The sequence below is a fragment of the Oryzias latipes genome, chromosome 20 (assembly GCF_002234675.1).
Source record: "Oryzias latipes chromosome 20, ASM223467v1".
NCBI classification, from domain to species: domain Eukaryota; kingdom Metazoa; phylum Chordata; class Actinopteri; order Beloniformes; family Adrianichthyidae; genus Oryzias; species Oryzias latipes.
The window spans coordinates 5,266,777-5,288,936 of record NC_019878.2 but is presented as its reverse complement, the minus strand read 5'-3'; the positions used below and the strand labels follow the sequence as shown (position 1 = coordinate 5,288,936).

Genomic DNA, 22,160 nt, shown 5'->3' with positions numbered 1-22,160 from the left:
CCAGTTCACCATTCACAATCTCGTTTAGATTATTTATTAGTCAGTAACTCCCTTTTGAAAGAAATTAAAAGTTCCAACATTCATCCAATTATTATCAGTGACCATGCACCAGTTTCTGTTACTATTTCAAGGGAAGTACCCAGACCCTCGGGTTCAACCTGGAGGTTTAATACGTCTCTGTTAAAAGACCAGGAATTTATTGAATTCTTTAAAAAAGAGTGGACAACCTTCTTAGAATTCAACGATACTTCTGAAATATCACCAAGTATTCTTTGGGAAGCAGCAAAAGCAGTCATGAGAGGGAAAATCATCTCTTATTCAACGCATAAAAAACGCAAGGAGAAAGCAGATTTATTAGAATTAGGAAATAAAATAAAAACTCTGGAGACTGCTTATGCTGCTTCTGCACAGGAACACATACTGGGGGACCTGAAAAATTTAAAGCTGCAGTTAAATGACATCATCAATAAACAAACACAATTCCAGATACAAAGGCTTCGACTGGAAAGATATGAAAACTCAAATAAATCTGGCAAATTTCTAGCTAATCAGCTTAAAATTAATAAAGAAAAATCAACAATCACTTCGATTATGGACCAAACAGGGAATGTCACCCATGACCCGGTAAAAATTAATAATGCGTTTAAAGACTTTTATCAAAACTTATACACTCCACAGATCAATCCATCAGAACAAAGCATCAACTCATTTCTCAACAATATAAACCTGCCCAAGTTAAACGAAGATCAAATCACAAATTTAGACTCTCCGCTCTCGTTGTCTGAGCTTCATGAAGCTCTGTTACTTATGCCTAATAGTAAAGCACCAGGGCCTGACGGCTTTCCTGCAGAGTTTTATAAGGAACTCTGGGAACAACTGGCACCAACGTTTTATAAAACGGTAAAATTTATCAATGAAAGCCAATCTCTACCACCTAACATGAACTCTGCCAACATTATCCTTCTTCTAAAACCAGACAAAGACCCCACGAGTCCTTCAAGCTATCGCCCCATTTCTTTAATTAATGCAGATGTAAAAATTATCTGCAAAGCACTAGCACAGAGAATAGAAAAAGTCACTCCTCACATAATTGACTTTGATCAAACTGGATTCATCAAAGGCAGACACTCGGATGACAATGTCCGCAGACTCGTTAACATAATAGACTTTGCCACCATCAAAAACCAGGAAATGACTATACTATCACTGGATGCTGAAAAAGCCTTTGATAGAGTAAATTGGAAGTTCCTCATTGCTGCCCTCCATAAGTTTGGGTTTGGAGAATCATTCATCAATTGGATCAAAATATTATATCACAACCCCAATGCATCAGTTAGAACTAATAAACAGACTTCCAACAGGTTTTTTCTTGGAAGAGGAACTAGACAGGGTTGCCCACTCTCCCCCTCTCTTTTTGCAATATTTATCGAGCCTCTAGCTGCAGCAATAAGACAGAATGAGAGTATTAAAGGAATTAAAACCAAACACAGCCATCATAAAATTAGTCTCTATGCAGATGACATATTACTGTTTTTAAGTAATATACATTCTGTAAATGAAACGGCAACAATCATTAATGAATTCTCTTCTATATCAGACTATTCCATTAATTGGAATAAATCTGTTTTATTACCACTGAACAGTAATGCGGAGCAAGGACTCACAATACCAGTTAAATCGGGCAATATAAAATATCTAGGTATTTATTTTTCCCCCAAAATATCAGAACTGGTGCTGCTAAACTACACCCCATTACTGAAAAACATACAGGACGATCTAACACGCTGGACCAACCTGCCTCTGTCCCTTATGGGCAAGGTAGCCACGGTTAAAATGAAAATCTTACCCAAAGTTAATTATCTCTTCTCAATGATTCCCACACAACCGCCATTAAAATGGTTCAAAACATTAGACTCATCCATATCAAGCTTTCTATGGAACAATAAACCTGCAAGAATTAGTCTAAAAACTTTAAAATCTGCAAAAAGCTGTGGAGGATTAGAATTACCTAACTTCCACAATTACTTTCTTGCAAATAGATTACAATACATCTTAAAATGGTTAAAAAATAATCCAGAAACCAACTCATGGTTAGACTTGGAACAGGCGTTATGTGGAAAGATCAACCTGTCAGATCTTCCATTTATTAGTCAAATAGTTAAAAAACAGGATTGTTTCAAAAGTATTAATATAAATGCCACTTTAACAGCCTGGTGGGAATTTCTCAAAATATCAAAATCATCAATTCAACCGTGCAAAATGACACCCATCTGGAACAACCCAGACATCCTCATAAACAAAAAAATTATCCACTTCCCAGCTTGGCAAGCAGGGGGCATAAAACAACTAGAGCACATAATTATTAATAGAAGATTCATAACTCCCCAGGAACTTCAAGACAAACCTGGAATATATAACTTCTTGGAATATCAGCAACTTAAATCAATTATTACTAAAAAGTTTAAATACAGAGACAACGATTTAAAGCTACCAGATGTAGTTACCACTCTGATCAATTTCTCAATGAATAAAACTCTCTCCAAAATATACAAACTTTTATGTAATTTAGATAACAATATTTCACTTCCGACAACAAAATGGGATGCGGATTTGAGCATCAGCACAGATGAAAGTTTTTGGTCAGAACTTTGTCTAAACACCTTTAAAATGACAAAAAATCCAAATCTGCAGCTAATCCATTTCAAAACTCTTCACAGAATTTACTACACTGGACAAAGGATGTTCAAGATGGGTCTCAGTAACTCAGACATTTGTCAGCACTGTGACAGTAATCTACCCGACAATTACATGCATGCACTATGGTTCTGCACGCCTGTCCAGGCTCTCTGGCAGCAGGTATGTGCCGATCTATCAGTCTGGCTTAAGGTTTCAATCACAGCTTCACCGTCACTTTGTGTGCTTGGTGACATGAGTGCCATCGATGTAGAAGGAGGATTAGGCTCTATCATTTTCATAACTCTTTGCATTGCTAAAAAAACTATTTTAATAAATTGGAAAAGCAAAAAAATATATAAATATAAGTCAACACAGAAATCTGCTGCTTGATCATATCAGCTTGGAAAAAATGTCAGCCCAAAGTTCAAGTAACTTTGAAAGAATTCGGTCTCTCTGGTCTCCCATAGCTAACTCCGTGACTTAGGGGGTGGGGGGGGCATGGTCGTCGCTGCTCCTTGCCCTTCTGCCGTGGGCCGGGGTGGGGGTCGGGGCCTCCGGTGCCTGGCCGGGGGTGGTGGGGGCTCCGTTGGTCGGGGGGTCGGGTCCGGCGCCTGGGTGGGGCGGCCTGGGGCGCTGCGTGGTCCTCTGGGCTTGGGTGTGGGGGTGCGTGGTGGGGGGGTGGGGTGGTGGTCTGGCTTGGCTTGGGGGGGTGGTCCCTTTGCCTGTGCTGGGGGGGGTTGGCGGGGGGCGCTGCTCGGGGGGGGGGGGGCCCAGCGGCGCTGGATGGGCTTCCCGTCTACACCTGGGGCTGGGATCGGCCCTTCCCTGGCTCTGGGGCGGGACGGGACAACCCTCTTGGGGCCCCCGGTCGCTCTGGGTGTCATCCGCTTCGGCTGCGGGGTCTGGGGGTGGGGTGGGGTGGGGGTCTTGTCGGCCCTGTCCTGTGGGGGGGCATTCTGGGGGAGGGGGGGGGCCACTATTGGTACGGGGCAGGGGGGGTTGACGGGTCGGGGTCTCCGCTGAGGCCATCGGCGGTTTCCCCGGCCGGTTGGCTGCCTCGGTCCTGTCGAGGCCTGACCAGAGCTCTTCTAGGGCCGGCGTTTGGGGGTGGGGGCCTGGGCTTGCTCCGGGGGGGGCCGGCGCTTTCTGGCTCCCCTCTCTCTGTGTGGGGGTGGTGGTGCTGGGCCTGGGGTGTCTGCGCCTCCGGGGGTGGGGCCCCGGGGCTGGGTGGGCCTGGCCCCCTTGCTGGGGGGGGGGCGGGGGACGGCTGTTTGACCACCGGGGGACAGTCTATCATCTGTCCCCAACTTACCCCCTTCCTCATATAACCTCATAATAGGGTGAGGGGATGGGGGGCTTAGCCTGCGATGAGCCTTGGGGGGGGGGGTTTACTAGGCAGTGACCCCCCTCCGGTGGTTGCCGTATGGAGTGGGCCCCCCCTCTTTCGGTTTTATTTGCACCTTAGACATGTAGGGCCCTTGGTAGGGGGGGTGCTTGGACATCACTGCCAGCAAGCAGCGGATGTCCTCCTAGCACCCTACCCGCCAATTTTAACCGCACCTTAGACATTTAGGGCCCCTTGGTGGGGAGGGTGAGGGGACGTCACTGTGAGTAATCAGGAGACGTCCCCTTAGTGCCCTACCCGCCAATTTTAACCGCACCCCCCTTAGTACACACACCCCTCCCCCCTCAATATATACATCCCAACATAAACACACACACATGCACACACACACTCTCTCAAACACACATACACGCACACACATTTTGCAAGGAAGGTCCCTGGGGGGTGGGTTCTGGTCCTTGCTCCTGAGTGCTGGGCCCCGCCAAATTTCCAACTGTGGCCGAGCCTGGTCGGGCCATATTAACAACACCCCTTGTGGGCCCTCTTTTTTCCCCGGGGTTCCCCCCTTCTGGGCGGGGGCGGCGGGCCCCTGCCTCGCTCCTCCCTGGACCAACCGTGGGCCGGGCGGATGGCTGCCTGGAGTGCGGAGTGGGTCTCCCTTGGGGGGTCCTGGCTCGTACCTGGGGTTGGGGCGGGGGGATGCCCGGAACTCCTGGGTGGTGGTGGGGTGCTCGTCTGGGGCTGTGGGCGTCCTTCTCCGGTGGGGCCCTGCGTTGGGTTCTCCCGGCGCGGCGGGGGGGCTGCTCTCCTGGTTGGGCTGGGGCGGCGCCCTCTTTCCCTCCGTGCCTCCCTGCTCTCTGGCTCTGGGGGCCTTGCGGCGGCCCTGCTGGCCCTGGCCTGGGTGGCGGGCTTGGTCGCCCGGGCGGCGGTTGTTCCCTGCCGGTTCCCGTGTGGCGTTGGGGGGATTCCGGCTGCCGCTGCTGGTGCGGTAGGGGTCTTGGGGTGGGGATGGCTGGGCACTCTCCCTCCTTCTTTTCACGTTCCACCATCCATTTTAGAAGAACATAAACACTCACCTGAGCACAGGTGTTAGCTCAACAGACTGAATGACTGAAATATTTCACACTAGTTGGTTTTAAGGCATAAGTATGCGTGTGAACACTATCTGTTTTGTGTACATGTCGACAGGTGGACATTTTTGCAACTAACAGGTGTGTTTATAACATTTGAGTGTGTGTGTGGACAGGCTCCGCCCTTTTTTTTTTGTTTTTTTTTACATTTGAACCTTACCATAATGATTAACAACCAGTAAACTTGTTGCTTTATGCTGCTTCATGGTCTTATCCCCCTTCCCCTCCTATTATCACCCCCTACCCCCCCTCTCTCTAACGTCCCTCTCTCTTCTTCCCCTCTTTCCTTTTCCGTCCGGTCCAACACCAAAGATTTTCAGACATGTTTGAAATTAATAAAGTTTGGCCTCAATTACAAAAGGGGTTTATTCAGACATACCTTTGGTTTGTCTGAAGATTAATAACCCCTCTTGTTAAAGTAAAATATGTCCAACCCAAGAGGTCCTCAGCTCTCATCTGTCTGCCTAGCTGTTGGACAGGACAAAAAAAAAAAAGAAAAATAACAAGAACCAAGTTGCCCGGTGCCAATTGATCAGTGGTCGGAGACCACTGCTGTACAGGATGCATTCAGAATGAAAAGAGGAGTTCTACAGCCTAGAAACATAAAGAATATCTATAAAAAATAAAGATGATTACTTTACAGATAAGTCTATTGCAGGTTACAGTACTTTAAGAACATTACTACTGCGATTAACAAGGGAACACTATTGCAAAGTTTCCCATATTTGTTTTTATTGTGAAAGGCTAGTGCTTCACAATCATACTTTTACTAAAAACAAAAATTATAATTTGTCATCTTATCAGGTTAAATTGGGTGAAGGATAGACTGAAGAAAGACACACATATTGTAGAGATGTTCTGCTTACCAGAAGCTACATTCATGCACAACTGTATTTCCATGCTGGACCTCCATTCCCTCTGAGATATTATAGAAAAGCAGGGGTGATGGCGTTGTAGCAGAAAACCTCTGCAGAGCAGACAGGAACTTCTTGTCCACAAGACATGGACACTCCTGGACGTAACACATCACACAAGTGTCAGTTTTGCAATCAATAACATTCATGCGGGGTAATTTGTTACAGCACAGTTACATAGAAGACCCATTCTGATAAAAAAAAATGTTTTTTTTTTGTTCTTGTGACATTTTTTCTGATGTATAAAGAAAATTAGGGATTAAAATAGCATTTCTGAGTATTTGTTTATTTAAATCATGAATCATGAGCAGATGAAAAATTTGGTTGGAAAGAAAGGATATTTGTGATGTCTGGGTTTGTGTTCCAGCAAAATAAAAATAAAAAACCAGAAGGAAATAATAGACATTCTACAGGCGAGGACACACCGACAGGCAGAGTCCACGATGTTGATAGGTTTCCAGCGGACAGTGACAGCCCTCCTCACAGCCGTCAGAGTAGCAGCCCTCTCTGCCGCTGACCTGAGCACAGCTGAAGGGACAGCCTTCTCCTCGCTCGCACTCCCTGTACAGCCTGCCGGGGGGGCAGCCCACATCTGCACAGTGTCAGGGCAGATAAAAACAGTCTAAGGGGCAGACACCTTCAAACACCAGGATGCAGTTCACTAACACTAAAAACTCGAACCAATCAACAGTAAATCAACAATTCCTGCCTCACCCAGGCACACTTGGATGTTGCAGGTTTTGCTCTGGTGACTCAAGCCATGGCAAGGTGGAGAGCTACAGAGACGAAAGCGGGACTGCTGCCCCCCACCACAGCTGACCGAACACTGGGACCACTGCGACCAGGCAAGCCATGGTTCCACTGAGTCTTAGGATGAAGACAGACAGACATTTGTCAGCGTAACCAACAACATATTTAATCCCGTTGGTCTAAAACAGGGGCTGGGAGTTGCATACGGCTCTTTCATCCCTTTGCTGCGGCTCTCTGGAGTTTTTAAGATAACTATTATGTTTTCAGATTGTCGTGATCTGTTTAACACCGTCGGGATGTGTGAGCGTGCAGGAGGAGGAGAGCAACGTAAGCACGCGAAGGGGGGTGTTATGGGATGGAAAGTTCTTCTAAAAAGACAGTCGACAATCTTACTGGTGATGACCGTATTTTGCACTCTCTGTGTAGAACACGCTGGAAGAGCGTACGGGGAAAAGCAACTCGCAACTGCAGAGGTGTGAACAGGTAGAGAGGCGGGGGAGGGGCTTAGACTCACCACTTATGATTCCAGACCCGCAACAAACTAACAGCTGCTTTCTAATGAAAAGTAGATGGCATCCATAAAATCAATATACTTTTTGGGGTTTACTGAATTTATGAAAAGTTAAAGAAAGAAAAAATAACAATGAGTCTGCATCAAAGTGAATTTGTTTCTATCATCTCACTCATCTTAACTCTGGGTGTTTAACAGACAGAAAAGTCTATTCAAAGTTGTGGAAAATGGACAGAGGTACAAGGAAAACATCTGCGTCCAGTTTAAAAAGAAGAGGAAGAAAAACACTCCAAGGATAAAGGAATTCAGGCGGTGTCCAAAGTTAAAACTTGCTAGGTGTCAAATAAGACTAAATTTACTGTTGGAGGACTAACATTTGGAGCAACATTTGCCACATGGCTAAAGAAGGTTTGCACTTTTTTTGTTTTTGTTTTTTTTTGTCCTGTCCAACAGCTGAGCAAACAGATGAGAGCTGAAAGCCTCTTGTGTTGGACATATTTTACTGTTACAACATGCTATGAATCTTCTGACACAAAAGGTGTATATTTGAATTAACCCCTTTTGTAATTTAGGCTAAACTTTATTCATCTTACTTATAATTGTAATGGAAAAGAAAAGGAGGGAAGAAGAGAGAGGTTTGCACTTAATTAGAATGGTCTTTTTAATTAGCTTGTTGGTGGATTTCATCTAAGCTTCTCTGCTGTTCTCATATACATTCAATGATAATGCAATGTACACAATTGTTTGTCTTTTTTTGTTCAGTTTTATGTGACACTTAGCATTTGCAACATAGAAAGTTTTGTGTGCAACGTGGTGGAATAAATATTACATCCATACTTAGGCACAAAAAACAGAAAAATATGTCCTTTAGATTCCAATGATGTTCACTCATGACGCCAACGGAAATGACCGTAATTTATTCATTCATAATTCGTGTCAGGGTTGTATTCAGCAAAGAAAAAAAAACCTGAAAATTGTGGCATTTTTTACCAAATGCCAACCAGCCTTCAAAAAGAAAACACTTACTGATGTTTGTTAAGTGTGAGCTAACTACATACTATATCTTAATTGTGAATTCAATTACTGTATACAAATATGTTTTACTTATATATGTTTGATAAAAAAGTAAACTAAATGACTGTGACAGACTGGTGAACGACCAGGGTGTCCCCTGCCTTTGCCTGCAAGTGGCCGGGATAGGCGGTCCTGGCTGACGACAGTACATGTTGAATGACGTTAAATAAGAAGTGAATAATGAGCGAAAACATTATAAACGTGTGAAATGATGCCATTCAACGAAAACTCCATGTTTTCCAAAGGGTGTTGCGGCTCCTTGTGTTTTCATTTTTCTGAAAACTGATTCAAATGGCTCTTAAGTGGTTGCAGACCCCTGAACTAAAACAAAGATTTTAATCCTCCTGGACCACTGATGGACACGTGAATAGCGTACACCTGTATAGGGCTTTACAAACTTGCTTGAAGATCCAAAGTGCTTTACAGATACAGTCCCATTCATCCACACATACACTTATGGCGGCTCCACTGCCGAACACTCGCGTCAACCTACAACCACCAGGAGCAATGTGGGGTTCAGTGTCTGGTCTAAGGACACTTCTTTTTTTTGTTTTTTGTTTTTTTTCTTTTCTTTTTTAACTTGTTCTGTCCAACAGCTGAGCAAACAGATTAGAGCTGAAGGCTTTTTGTGTTGGACAGGTTTTACTATCACAAAAAGAGGTTATATAGCTTCAAGAAACTAGAGTGTAGATTTGTATAAACCCCTTTTTGTCGTATTATTTTTATTTATTTGTTACATTTAGTGTGTGTGGGGAGGGAGAGGGGAAGAATGTGAGGGGAGGGTGGAAGAGAGTAAAAGGAAGAAAGGTGAAAAGGTGGGGGATACAAGCACTGATTTGACTAAGTTATTAATTTAAGCTGTAACAATTATACCAGATCTGCTGGAAAGACGAATGTTACATCAAAGGTGAAAATCTGACACTAAGATGAGCGAAAAAAAAAAAAAAAACTGTCCATCAATACACTGTAGGTAAGGAGGAGGGATGAAGCAGACAGGGAGCAGTGTGGCAGTGTGCACGTGCACGTGGGGGTGGAGATACATGCATGCTGCCGACGTGAACCGTGTGTTCATAAAGGGAGCCAGATCCTACCCAGCCAGACCAGCCAGACCAGGAGAGGGGAGGAGAGCCCCCCAGGCCAGAAGCCCCCCCAGCATCCGGACCCAGGCAGCCCGGGAGGGGAGGAGGAGGGGACCGCCCACCCCACCAGCCAGGCACAGAGAGGGCCCCCCTACAGGGGCCCCCCCAATGCCCAGAGGCACAAGCGAACCCAGTGTCCGGCCCCCAGGCCACAAGACAGGAGCGCTTAGCCGTACCAGGCGGCAGCCATGGGGGCCACCAGGCGCCGGACACCGAGACAAAGGCCAGGGACGAAGCCAGGGCCCCCGGAACCCATGAGCCGGCCACCACCCGACCGGCGCCCCGTCCCCGCAAGCCAGCCCAGGCACGCGACCCTAGCAACCCAGGGATCGCCACGCACCCACAGCCACAGCCACCCCCCTAAAACCCTACGCACTACAACCCCCCCCCCCCGCCATAATATCTGACCCCCCCTCCCCAACCCTCTCAGTGCCCTCCCCTCTCTGTGATGGGGAGGGAAAGCCCCAGAGGGTCCCAGCGAGCCAGCCCCCAGGTCGGTCCTACCCATGCACTCACACACACATACTCACAATCATCTGGTTACCTTCCCCACCCCCGCCGCCAAGCAGTAACCCCCCCCCCCAGCCGGCCGACCCCCAGCGCCGCATGCCCGACCCTTCCCGCAGCCGACAGGACACCCATAAGCCCGGCCGCCCTGAGAGGACCAGGCGGGTGAAGACCGGCCGCCCCCCCCGACCCCACCCATGTATGGAGGTGTGGGAGTGCTGTGTGTGTGCTGCAGGTAAAATAGGAGGTCACCAGTGTGGGGGGCTCCACCGTGTCTAAGGACACTTCAACAAATGGGAAAACAAGGCAGGAACCAAACCTGTGATCTTCTGATCACTTGTCGACTGCCCTACCTCTGCACCCTGGCCATAAAAAGTATTACAGATGTTCTTGGTGTCCCAGCAATTTAGAAACTGCTATATCAGGTGTGGTTGGAAAGAAGCAGGACGCAGGACAGAGTACCCTGTTGTCCACCACCATTTAAGAATGGCAGGAGGCAATCATGTGATGGACTGGTGACTCATGGTACCCTGGTTTTGCCCAGCATTGGCAGGAACAAGCTGTAGCAACCTCAGGACCCCTAAAGGAATTAGAAAAATGGAAGGATAGATAGACCACACTGAAGGCAGTTTTGGTGGCAATTATCAAAAAGTCCTTACATTTTAAGCACTTCTTAATACTTCATTCCTTTTTCAGTATTTTTCCTATTTGTCATATTATACGTGATCGGAAGATCACAGGTTTGGTTCCTGCCTTGCATGCCCATGTTTTGAAGTGTCTTTGGGCAAGATACTGAACCCCACATTGCTCCTGGTGGTTATAGGTTGGTATCAATGTTTGGCAGTGGAGCTGCCATCAGTGTCTGAGTGTGAATGGAACTCTGAATCACTTAAAGCCTTCTAAGAAGGTAGTAAAGAGCTATATTACTATACACCATTAACCATTTATCATACATGTCAACTGGAAATTTGATCAACTGTTGAAGCAGGTTTCCAAAGCCTAAACCAAAGTCTGGGTTTTAATTCATCATGGGTACCTTTGCAGGTTTGAGTGTTGCAGTCTTTTGTCTGCTCTGCTGCTCCCACGCAGCCTCTCCCACTCCCCTGAGCAGCTGGATTATCACACGAGCGTCTCCTGGATTGCAGTCCGGTACCACAGGAGAGCGAGCATTGAGTCCATGCTGCCCACTGGCCCCAGCCCCCGTCAACATGGCAACCAGGAAATGACTGGCAATGCATAAACCCCGCCTCACATGAGCTGAGAGAAGACAGAACGTAAAGAAAGGCAGAAGAGATGAGCAACCATAACGGATGGTGTTGACCTTTGACAACATTTGTTCAAATTACCAGTTTTTGCAGTCGTTGGTGATGACGTCTCCTGGACTTACTAAAACCCATGATGCATTTGGGAACTTCTCAACATCTGCACAGATGCATACAAAAGATCAGTGACCTACTGAAGTCCTATAACAGTGATTACACAGATGTTTTACACTAATGTTATCTGGAATCTAACTGATGACTCATCATTTTTGATTTTTTGGACACGTAATGAAATCCAAACCGTTGGTGGAAGTGTTGTGGTATTTGCAGAGGCATTCCTCCCTGGCCACACACACTCCATCCTGCAGGACCCTGTCACCCTGACAACCACAGGAGCGGGCGCAGAGGGGAGGGTCCAGACACTCTGTGTCACCATGGAGATCTGAGCAGGAACGAGGACAAGGTTTCCCACAAGCCCATTCCTGATGACCTGCAATGCAGTCTTTAAGAAACATGTAGATTTGTAAAAAAGGATGTAAAAATTAGTTTGCTTTGTAGTGACGTGCACAGGAAATTGAAAGTGAAAAACCTGGTGAGACACGGAAAAAAGAGAATAAACCAGGTTAGTTGAAAACGAAAAGGACTAAACACTTCATAACTCTGAAGAAAGGATTTGTGACCCAAAAGGGGTCAGATGGATGGATGGATGGATGGACATCTTAACATCCTCCTCTGTCTGTGGTCGTTAAACCTCTTCTTTTTTCCTTTCTATACTCACACTAAACCATGGGATGTTTTGTCTCCAATGGTTTGACATTGGTTGAAGATTTTGCCTCCTTGTATTTGCTTTTACTCCAATCTTAAAAACATGGATGCTTCATGCTTACCTGAGCAGACAGTGACATTGTCATGGCAACCGCGGCTTTGCCTGCTCTCTCCCAAACAGGGCAGGCCGCTGAATCTAGCAGGAGGACTGCTACACTCCCTGGTTCGGGTGGATGAACCCGAGCAGGCGTCACACTCTGACCACTCTGACCATGAGCTCCATGAACCATGAACTGCAAAAGAGAGGAAACAGAAAATAAAAAAATAAAAAATAAAAAAAATTAAATCAAGAAACCTGCATAGTGTTGATGTTCTTTAAAAAAAACAACTTAAAAATAGACAACAACAGAGACACAAAAACATTTACTTCTTCTAGAATATAACTGAAGAGTTGATAGGAGAATACACACATCCCACAGAGAAGCTTTAGTTTTAGCCATAAAAATGTTTTGGTCATTAAATATAAAACATGACATGTTATGAACAGACTACTGAATTTCACCTTTATGTTAGTCAGAAAGTGGAACAAGCCCCCCCAAAGCACCACCTGGTAAGGGTAAGTGATGTTTGAACGAAAGTGTCCATTTACCGGCTAAGTGTCAATGTAATGCTTCATTCAGAATCAGAACACATCAAATACCAATGTGACTAGGCTGTTTTTAAAACAGAAATTTACTAAATAATTTAAATGTTTAAATTTTAAATTGAGTATTTCTGTTGTCATGACAGAAAGAAGGATTTATCATTGTAGAAGTAACAGGAGAAACTATGAAAATTGTTTTAAAAGTTTGCAAAAGACTGCATTACTCTAGATAAAAAAAGTCCTGAATACACTATGGGTGTTTGTAACAGGAAGAGAATTCAGTGCAGTTTCACTCTGTGTGCAACTTCAATCCCAACTTCAAGTTCAGCAACACGTTGTGCTAAGACACTTCTGAAGAGCAACCTTTCTGGCATGACCACATTTGTGACTTTTTCTTTGCAGCTTACTCTGACTGCCACAAGCACGAGCTGGGCCTTTGACTGTGACGCCACTGCAGGGCTCACACTTTACCTGGACAGAAGGTGATGACAGGGCAAGGCTGCCTCTGAATCTGGACCCCAACCCCGTTGTGCATCTCCTGCTCTCCAGGACAGTGATCGCCCCCAGCCTTGGGCTCAGGACAGCTGCAGCTTCTGTAGCGGGACACTGACTCCGCCCCACAAGTTCTGGAACAAGAAGTCCATTCTGACCACTCACACCAGCCACCTGAAACTACAAAAACAGAGGAGTGCTGTATAAATTTTAAAAAGTAGCCTGTTTCTAAAAGTAACTTCAATGATTATCAGACTGTTTTGTTTCTAGATGATATCAGGGAAATTGCCTTACCTGGGCAGGCCTCTCTTGTGCAGTTAAACCTCCCATCAACACATGTGCTGAAACACAAAGGTATTCTTTTAGACTGACTTTCTGTCAGGGAATGGCTTTTCTTTATGGATTTTTACCTTCATATTTATTTTACATTCCAATTCACCCTAAATCCAAAGACTTTCCTCTCAATGACTGTCTAATCTAATCTGAAAAACAGTAATCTCTGGGCTGGTTTTGCTTGTGGAGTGTCTTAACTTCACTGTAAGAAAGACGTCAGTCAAGCTTTCTGTGTTGTATCTGTGAATGTGGTTTTAGCCAGGGGTGAAAGTAGATTTTTGTTAATGTTGGTACTATAACAATTTTCATTAACATTCATTTTGTTTTTTTTGGGCGGAGGAAGACCCAGGACACGGTGGAGAGACTACGTCTCTCGGCTGGCCTGGGAACGCCTCAGGGTCCCCCCAGAGGAGCTGGAAGAAGTGGCTGGGGCGAAGGAAGTCTGGGCATCTCTGCTTAGACTGCTGCCCCCGCGACCCAGTCCCGGATAAGCAGAGCAAGATGGACGGATGGATGGATTTTGTAATAGATTAGGGGTGTAATGATTAATGATGATGAATAATGATGAATCATTCATCTTCTAAACCATTTGTTCCCTTTCAGGGTCACTGCCGGAGCCTATCCTGGCCACTTGTGGGCGAAGGCAGGGGACATTCTGGACAGGTCGCCAGTCTGTCGCAGGGCTATAATCACACACCCATGCACACTCACATTCACACCTAGGGACAATATAGAGTAACCAATTAACCCATGAGGCAGTTTTTTGGACGGTGTGAGGAAGCCGGAGTCCCCGGAAAAAAACCCATGCATACGCGGGGAGAACCTGCGAAATCCACACAGAAAGGGCCCCCATTGGTGATCTGTTTCAGGTCCCCCAGCCGGAACTGAGGCAAGAATGCTAACCACTGTGCCACCATGTAGCCCAATGATATATTGATGAATTGATTTCTCCAACTAAACTGATCTGTCTGTTACAAGTTTTTAATTTAATCAAATTGAACTATACATTATAAAATTGTTTCGAAATGAAATAAACTGATGATAATCAATATTGGAAAATACCATTTGGATTAGGGTACGGTAGGGTCATTTTACTATAAGGTAAAGTACATAACAGTGGGCAATCAGCAAAAACTGATCAGTCCATCATTCCAGTCCAATATGTGGAAACACTTTGACATGTGACCATACAGTGCTACAATGTTCTAATAATGTTCCCTTTGGATTCTTTGGATGTGGAGAAACAACAGTGGGCTGAACTTTAGGAAACTAAAATGTAAATGGATTTGACATTCATACTTGTTTACTTGTTTGTCTGTACACATATTTAATTTACACTTGATTATCTTGCAAGAAATCCAAGGAATCTGGAAAACCTCACCTGCACTGTTCAGTACCAGATATTTCTCTCTGAGTCACACTGGTTGAAGTTTTGGCTAAAGATGTCCTGAATCGATCTTAGGTGAGAGAATCGGATCGTTCAAAATGAACCAATATCGACTATGAATTGGATCAGCAACCACAAACTATGATATGAATCGAATCCTAGTTAAAATGAATTGTTGCAACACTCATTTAAAATTTAAAAGCTCATGTAAGGCATCATTGCAACCAAGATAAATAAGCACATGGATCAATACATGAGCAACACACAGAAGGGCATTGGTAAAGACTCCAGAGAAGCCAAACACCAACTCCTGGTTGACAGAACAGTCGCTCAAGACTGCAGGTCATGACACGCCAACCTGTGCACAGCCTGGGTTGATTACAAGAAAGCCTATGATTCAATGCTACACACGTGGATCACTGAATGCTTGGAGCTGTACAACATCAATAGAACTCTAAGAGCCTTCATAGGAAACTCAATGAAGCTGTGGAAAACCACCCTTGAAGCCAATGGGAAGCCACTTGCACAAGTGTCCATCAAATGTGGGATATACCAAGGTGATGCTCTGTCCCCACTGCTGTTCTGCATAGGTCTGAACCCCCTCAGCCAAATAATCAACAAGACTGGCTATGAATACCGACTCAGAAATGGGGCCAACATCAGTCACCTCCTCTACATGGATGACATCAAGCTACATGCTAAGAGCGAGCGTGACATTGACTCCCTGATCCACACCACCAGGATCTACAGTAATGACATTGGGATGTCATTCGGGCTTGAGAAATGCAACCGGATGGTGACAATCCCTGAGACTGTATGCTAGCCGCAAGGAAGGAGGCCGAGGACTAGTGAGCGTGGAAGCCACTATCCAGAATGAAACATCCAATATGCATGAATACATCAAGCTCAGGGCCCCAACTGACAGTGTGCTCAGTGAATGTCTCAGGCAATGGAGAACAGAGGATACAGTGCTGGAGGACAGATCCTCATGGGAGGACAAACCCCTGCATGGGATGTACCACCGGACTATAACTGAAGTGGCTGATATCAAAAATCTACCAATGGCTAGAAAGGGCTGGCCTACAGGACAGAACTGAAGCACTCATCCTGGCAGCTCAGGAACAAGCCTTGAGCACCAGAGCAATAGAGGCTCAGATCTACCACACCAGACAAGACCCAAGGTGTAGGCTGTGCAAAGAGGCGCCTGAAACAATCCAGCACATAACTGCAGGGTGTAAGATGCTGGCAGGGAAAGCATACATGGAGCGCCACAATCAAATGGCTGTAATAATATACAGGAACATGTGTGCAGAATATGAACTGGAGACCCCAAAGTCAAAATGTGAAACACCTCCGAAGGTGGTAGAGAATGAGAGAGCAAAGATCCTGTGGGACTACCAGATCCAGACTGATAGGATGGTAAAGGCGAACCAACCAGACATTGTAGTGGTGGATAAAGAACAGAGGAAAGCCGTTGTGGTGGATGTGGCAGTGCCAAGCGATGGGAACATAATGAAGAAGGAACATGAGAAACTGGAGAAATACCAGGGACTCAGGGAAGAACTGGAGAAAGCATGGAAAGTGAAGGTGACAGTGGTGCCTGTGGTAATTGGAGCACTCGGGGCAGTAACCCCCAAGCTGGAGGAGTGGCTACAACAGATACCTGGAAAGACCTCAGACCTCTCAGTCCGGAAAAGCGCAGTGCTAGGAACAGCTAAGATACTGCGCAGGACCCTCAAGCCCCAGGCCTCTGCTAGAGGACCCGAGCTTGGAGGAGAAACCACCCGTGGAGGGTGAGACAGGCATCGTTTTATATATATATATATATACATATATATATATATATATATATAAATATTAATTTCATGAGTCATACTTTTAAAACCTTATTGGTTAAGGCACATTCATTCCATTTTTTTTCTTATACTGAAATATATTTTAAAGTTACCAAAATAAAAGCACTAAGAATTTGCCTGACTAAAAGCAACTTATGTATGAGTGCTTGACTTTGTGATCATTAAATAAACTGAATTTTACAATTTCATTACAGTAAAAGACGTGTTGATATTCTGGTACAGTTATTTCTAAGTCATGTTTTTAAGGGAAAAAAAAGGAAAATGCGTTCTGGTACAATATCGGGATACGTATTGTCTCGTGGGATACGTATCAGGATACGTATCGTATCTCCAGACTATTAGCGATTCACATTCCTAGTGTTAACCCTATCTAATTGTTCTGTAAAGCCTATTAACCCTTTATCACCAGAGCTTGAGCTCAAGTGTTGACATTCTTTCGACCACCATAATTCTTCAACCGTTTATGCAATTTATGTGATTCCACCTGATTCCAATGCGGAAAAAAGCAGCCTTGAACTGATATGTAACAATTTATGCTTTCCTCCACATTACAATTAGCTGATCACATAAATGGTTGTAGAGTTACGGTGTGTCAAAGAGCATGTATTGTTTCAGTGTCACCGGTGACATCTCTGGTGTTTAAGGGTTTATACACAGATCACTGACCCTCAACTGCATTGCAGGTAGTGTGTTTGCACTACTTAATGGACACTTAATGACCTTTAAGACCGCTTCTAATAGATTACATTAAAATCTTTAAAGGTGGTATTTTTGTTTTTTGTTTATAAGTGGGTGCCTCATGTCAAGTTCCAGAAAACCTTGTAAGAATACAACAAATTTCAGTCGAGAAAAGCCATGTTCAGCTTTTAATGTGTCTTATTCTGACCAGTTGTTGCATCCGTCACGGGCCCGGGTTATCTCTCCTGGTTTCAGGCGCTGTCCAGTGTTGAGGTCCAAGCAGGGACAGTTTTCTCGAGCTACACAGACTGTGGCATTGACAGACAGGACCTTTCCCTCTGAGCAGTAACACCCCGGCTCACACTTCCACTCACAGTGCTAAGAGATAGTAAGGGTTATTTGTTAAAGCCAAACCTGCCCATTGGTTTAAGTTTTATTAAACATTCAATGAGTAGCGTTTTGGTTTTACTCACTGCCAGATCGTCACAGGATCGCGGGCAAGAAGGCCCACAGCTGCTGAAAGCAGTGCCAGGAACCTCAGAGCATGGAGAAACTGGAAAACAGATTGAGTTTGTATCTAAAAGAGACTCCCGGTGAACCAAGTCAACATGGACCCAGCCAAGTAAATACTGATGCAGCTGGAGCCACACACTCACCGGGACAGTGATCAGTGTTACAAGCAACAACTTCTGTTCCCAGACCTTCACAGTAATTCCCCTCCCCCTGTGGAATGGGATTGTCACATTCTCTTCTGCGGCTCGTGATGCCCCAACCACATGACTTGGTGCACTCTGTCCAGTTACTCCACTGACTCCATCCACCATCACCTGAAGAGACTCATCGGGTTTTGACTGCAAGCTTCCCATAGTGATCTCCATGGATCATGCCAGAGGAGCATCTGGAATGTTCTGAACTTACGGTTGCAGGGGGTGAGGATGCAGACTTGGTCATGACGGTGAGGACCAAGACAGGGAAGACCACTGCTTGAACTCTGGGGACTGGCACAGAACCGGTACCGAGACTGAATGCCCGACCCACAGGAAAGAGAGCACGGACCCCATGGAGTCCACTCCGACCACTGACCCTCGACTGCACAGAGTTAGTGATTTTGTAATGACCTCAAAGAGAACTGAAAAATAATGTTCACTCCCACAATAAAAACAAACAAACTAATAAATAAGAGAAGAAACTAAAAAAACTGAATGTGACGTCATCGGTGTTCTTACCGCTGCAATTGACTTGAGAGCACTGAACCAACCTGCCTCTTTCACAGGTACTGAAATGTTACACAAACACAACGAAAGCTTGAACAGACTTGTTATAATTCTCCATGTGGCTTAAGAAGACAGTTGTCTACTCCTACCAGTTGTTGCAGTTTTGATTGACAGCGTCTCCAGGCTTGTACTGAACTCCATCAACGTGACACCGGCAGTCTGATTCTGGCACACACATGCCATCCTTGGAAACACAACCATTTAAGGTCTGTGAGACTTATTTGACAAATTTCAAAAAGTTATCTGTGTGATGCCCTAAAATACACCTGAAGGAAAGTCCCATGTGGACACTGGCAGCCTGGGGTGCAGTTACTGCTGAGGTTCATCGTGATGTCAGCACATGACTGTGGCCTCCCGACACACTGCTTCCACTCCTGACCCACAGGACAGAACCTTCCCTCACCTGACAGGACACAGTTAGACTGCATTGCAAAGGGCCTTTCTAAGACAAAATGAGCTGGTTTTTGGATCTCTTTTTTTAGCACAAATGCATCACTTAAGAAAATAAAAATCCAAAGCATACATCATATGATTAGCTGGAGTCCATTACTTCAAAAAACATCCATACATCCATTTTCAGAATCCGCTGAATCCATTTTGGGGTCACAGGGTTGCTGGAGTCAATCCAGGTACTGCTGGGTGACGGTGTAGTACGCAGTGGACAGGGTGATAGTCCACCGTAAAGCTGCACAACCACAAACACTTACATGCACACAACGTAGATTTATCAATTAACCTATGAAGCATGTTTGCGGACTGTGGGTGGAACCCGGAGTCCCTGGACTCTGTGGAGGAAAACATGCAAAGCAAAAGGTCCCAGCTGGGACTCAAACCAGAGGCTTTTTGCTGTGAGGGCTAAATATTAGAGCGCTAACCACTACACCACAGTGAAACCCACAAAGACACATGTTTTTTAAAGAACTAGCAGTTAAGGAAGTACCACAAGGCTGCAGGTTGCAGGCGCTGAATTGCTGAGCAGTGCCATGGATCCTGATGGGTCCACGCGTTCGAGTCCTGTATCCTCCTCCACACGTGACCGAACACTCCGACCATGCTGTCCAAGGCTCTTTAACACCTTCCAACACATTACACCTGAGCTGAGTAACACAATTTTACAATCCAAATAGAGACTTTAAAGCAGTATGACCCCTCTTACCGAGGCATGGTTCAATGCTGCAGGTGTCAATACCAACTCTCGGTCCTTCGCAGGGGTGACCACCAAATGCTGGGGGAGGATTTGTTCCAGAACGGTATCTCCTTCGTACTCCAACATCACACGTCCGACTGCAGGAGCTCCACTGTGTCCAGCTGCTCCACCCACAGTCCACTGAGACCCAGAAGACATTTACCGGTAGGTATGTTTAAAAAAGCAGAGTTTTGTGAATCCAATCCATATGTGACTTAAAATCAGCTCTTTTAAGAAACTTATTAATATCTAAGAGGAGGTAGAGGAGAAAGGGGAAGAAATAGTCGCATTATTAGGGAAAAAGTTAAATAAAGTCTTTCAAAAAACTCATTTAAACCCAGAATTCTTCTTTTTACTTTTATCACATCAACATTTTTTAAAGAAAGCATCTTTCAGTTATATCTCCACACAAAAATAGAAATGTAAATACAGTAAATCCCAGATTCCCAACGATGTCATTTTCAGATTTAACTTGTTTAATAAAGAAGTTTGTATCATTTTGGGGGCATTAACATTTTTTAATCCATTCTGGGTAAGGTCTGCAAATATCAAAGAATCTCCAAAATTCTAAAAATTTTAAAGCCTCACCTGAACAGGAAATGCTCCCACACTCCATCGTTCCATTGATACAGGTGCTGTTTAAGATAAGAGGTTCAAGGTTGAACCCACATTTTTAGTGGGGTTCGAATTGGATTTGCGAGTAACCACATACCAGTTATTACAAGCGTCTACGGACAGAGTCGTTTCTGCTGGGTACACCTCCCCCATGTGATAACAGGGGCACTGTGCCAGTGGAACGCAGCTGCTGTTAAACAGGTAGAAGCCTGGAGCACAGTAGCATCCATCATAGCAGACTGTGGCACACTGAACCTCTAAGGAGGTCATATCCAAACACACCCGCGGACATGCACCTCCTTGAGCCTCACAGTCTGCCGATGTCATGTACGCCATGCCCTCTGGACATACACCTGAGGAAAGACAACAACCACAAGACAAAGACTTGGACAACAAAGTACCTCAGTACCTCTCTGTTTTGGCAAAAAAAAAAACTCAAAATAGTGAACTGAGGGAGGTCATAATATTATCATTAAAAAAAGCTATTTTTATTTTTTTTAAGGTATACCGATATTTTGTCTGGGTTTGTTTTAATAGATTCCATCTTTAATGGATATTTAAAAGTAATGTCTAAACATTTCAGCTTTAAATGAATATCATCATTAATTACGAGGTAACCTATTTATTATGTATTCTATATATATATTAAGTGCCACTTCAATTATCTTTTGATATTGTAAAGGTGTTCCCAGTGGTCTTTTAACTATGGTGATGCTGTTTTTAGCCAAAAACCTGTCATTTTCTAGGACATAGTTTCTGCCGAGCGATAGTAGTTTATTAGGGATTCACCTCAGAGTTGTGGGGGGACTGTTGGTGGGGAGCAAGCCAGCCAACTCTTTCCCTTCCCCATTGCTGAGAGCTCCCTGTTTATATTCTCTCCTGTTAGTTTCCAGTCCCTTACAAGCCCAACCTAACATTACCACTACAACAAAAATGGCAAGCAACATTGGAGCTATCTGGATGTATTTTTCCACAAGTGGAAGTATCAGAATGGAGCAGAGCAGGGAGCTTGTGGCCCACCCATCATATTTTTTTTTACATTACAAATACAATCTTTTTCATCTACTCCTGATTCCGAAAGATATCAAAAAGGGAAATACTCAGAAAAGTCAGATATACCATATTAAGCTTGAATTTCTTTATAAATGTCGTCTATAATCAGGAAAATGCAAAAAGGAACATGTTAAAAATTCCAAAAACACAATTTTCATTAGAGTGGGTCTTTAAAAGTCCCACTCGCGTCCTTTAAAGTCCCAATAGTTGATCTGAAATAGCTGAAATGTATTTTCTCACTCAGTTTTCTGTGTTTAAGATGTTCATGATATCAATGATTAAACAGTTTATTTTCACTTTTTTATACATTTACACTTCCAAACTAAATGACACATTGTGTTGTGTACCTGAGCAGGGCTGGGAGTTGCAGTCTTTAGTTTGGATGTGCGGCCCCAGGCAGCTGTTGCCTCCATGCTGTGGCGCTGGTGAGCTACAGACTCTCATCCTTGTCTGAACACCAGAGTCACACTCCAAGGAACACTGAGACCAAGGCGACCAAGGTGACCAAGCACCATGCACTGAAATAATGCCACTGCAGTTAGCTTTCCACAGGTTAAGACCCCATACTTG

The 22,160-nt window shown here is 44.8% G+C and overlaps 1 protein-coding gene across 1 annotated transcript in view; it reads right to left on the bottom strand.

The window, feature by feature from the left end:
- The window catches only part of sspo (SCO-spondin), a 146,304-nt gene that overhangs the window by 48,554 nt on the left and 75,590 nt on the right, over window positions 1–22,160 (bottom strand). Inside the window, exons 60-80 of the mRNA XM_023950427.1 lie at window positions 21,938–22,122; window positions 20,635–20,890; window positions 20,511–20,557; window positions 19,893–20,063; window positions 19,677–19,811; window positions 19,003–19,139; window positions 18,826–18,920; window positions 18,689–18,738; window positions 18,381–18,551; window positions 18,119–18,289; window positions 17,936–18,015; window positions 17,671–17,840; window positions 13,503–13,549; window positions 13,188–13,388; window positions 12,196–12,366; window positions 11,610–11,810; window positions 11,393–11,468; window positions 11,083–11,303; window positions 6,780–6,932; window positions 6,491–6,657; window positions 6,018–6,163 (exon numbers count right to left, since the gene is read on the bottom strand). Coding sequence (XP_023806195.1) covers window positions 6,018–6,163; window positions 6,491–6,657; window positions 6,780–6,932; window positions 11,083–11,303; window positions 11,393–11,468; window positions 11,610–11,810; window positions 12,196–12,366; window positions 13,188–13,388; window positions 13,503–13,549; window positions 17,671–17,840; window positions 17,936–18,015; window positions 18,119–18,289; window positions 18,381–18,551; window positions 18,689–18,738; window positions 18,826–18,920; window positions 19,003–19,139; window positions 19,677–19,811; window positions 19,893–20,063; window positions 20,511–20,557; window positions 20,635–20,890; window positions 21,938–22,122 — 3,051 coding nt within the window. The remainder of the gene's footprint in view (window positions 1–6,017; window positions 6,164–6,490; window positions 6,658–6,779; window positions 6,933–11,082; window positions 11,304–11,392; window positions 11,469–11,609; window positions 11,811–12,195; window positions 12,367–13,187; window positions 13,389–13,502; window positions 13,550–17,670; window positions 17,841–17,935; window positions 18,016–18,118; window positions 18,290–18,380; window positions 18,552–18,688; window positions 18,739–18,825; window positions 18,921–19,002; window positions 19,140–19,676; window positions 19,812–19,892; window positions 20,064–20,510; window positions 20,558–20,634; window positions 20,891–21,937; window positions 22,123–22,160) is intronic.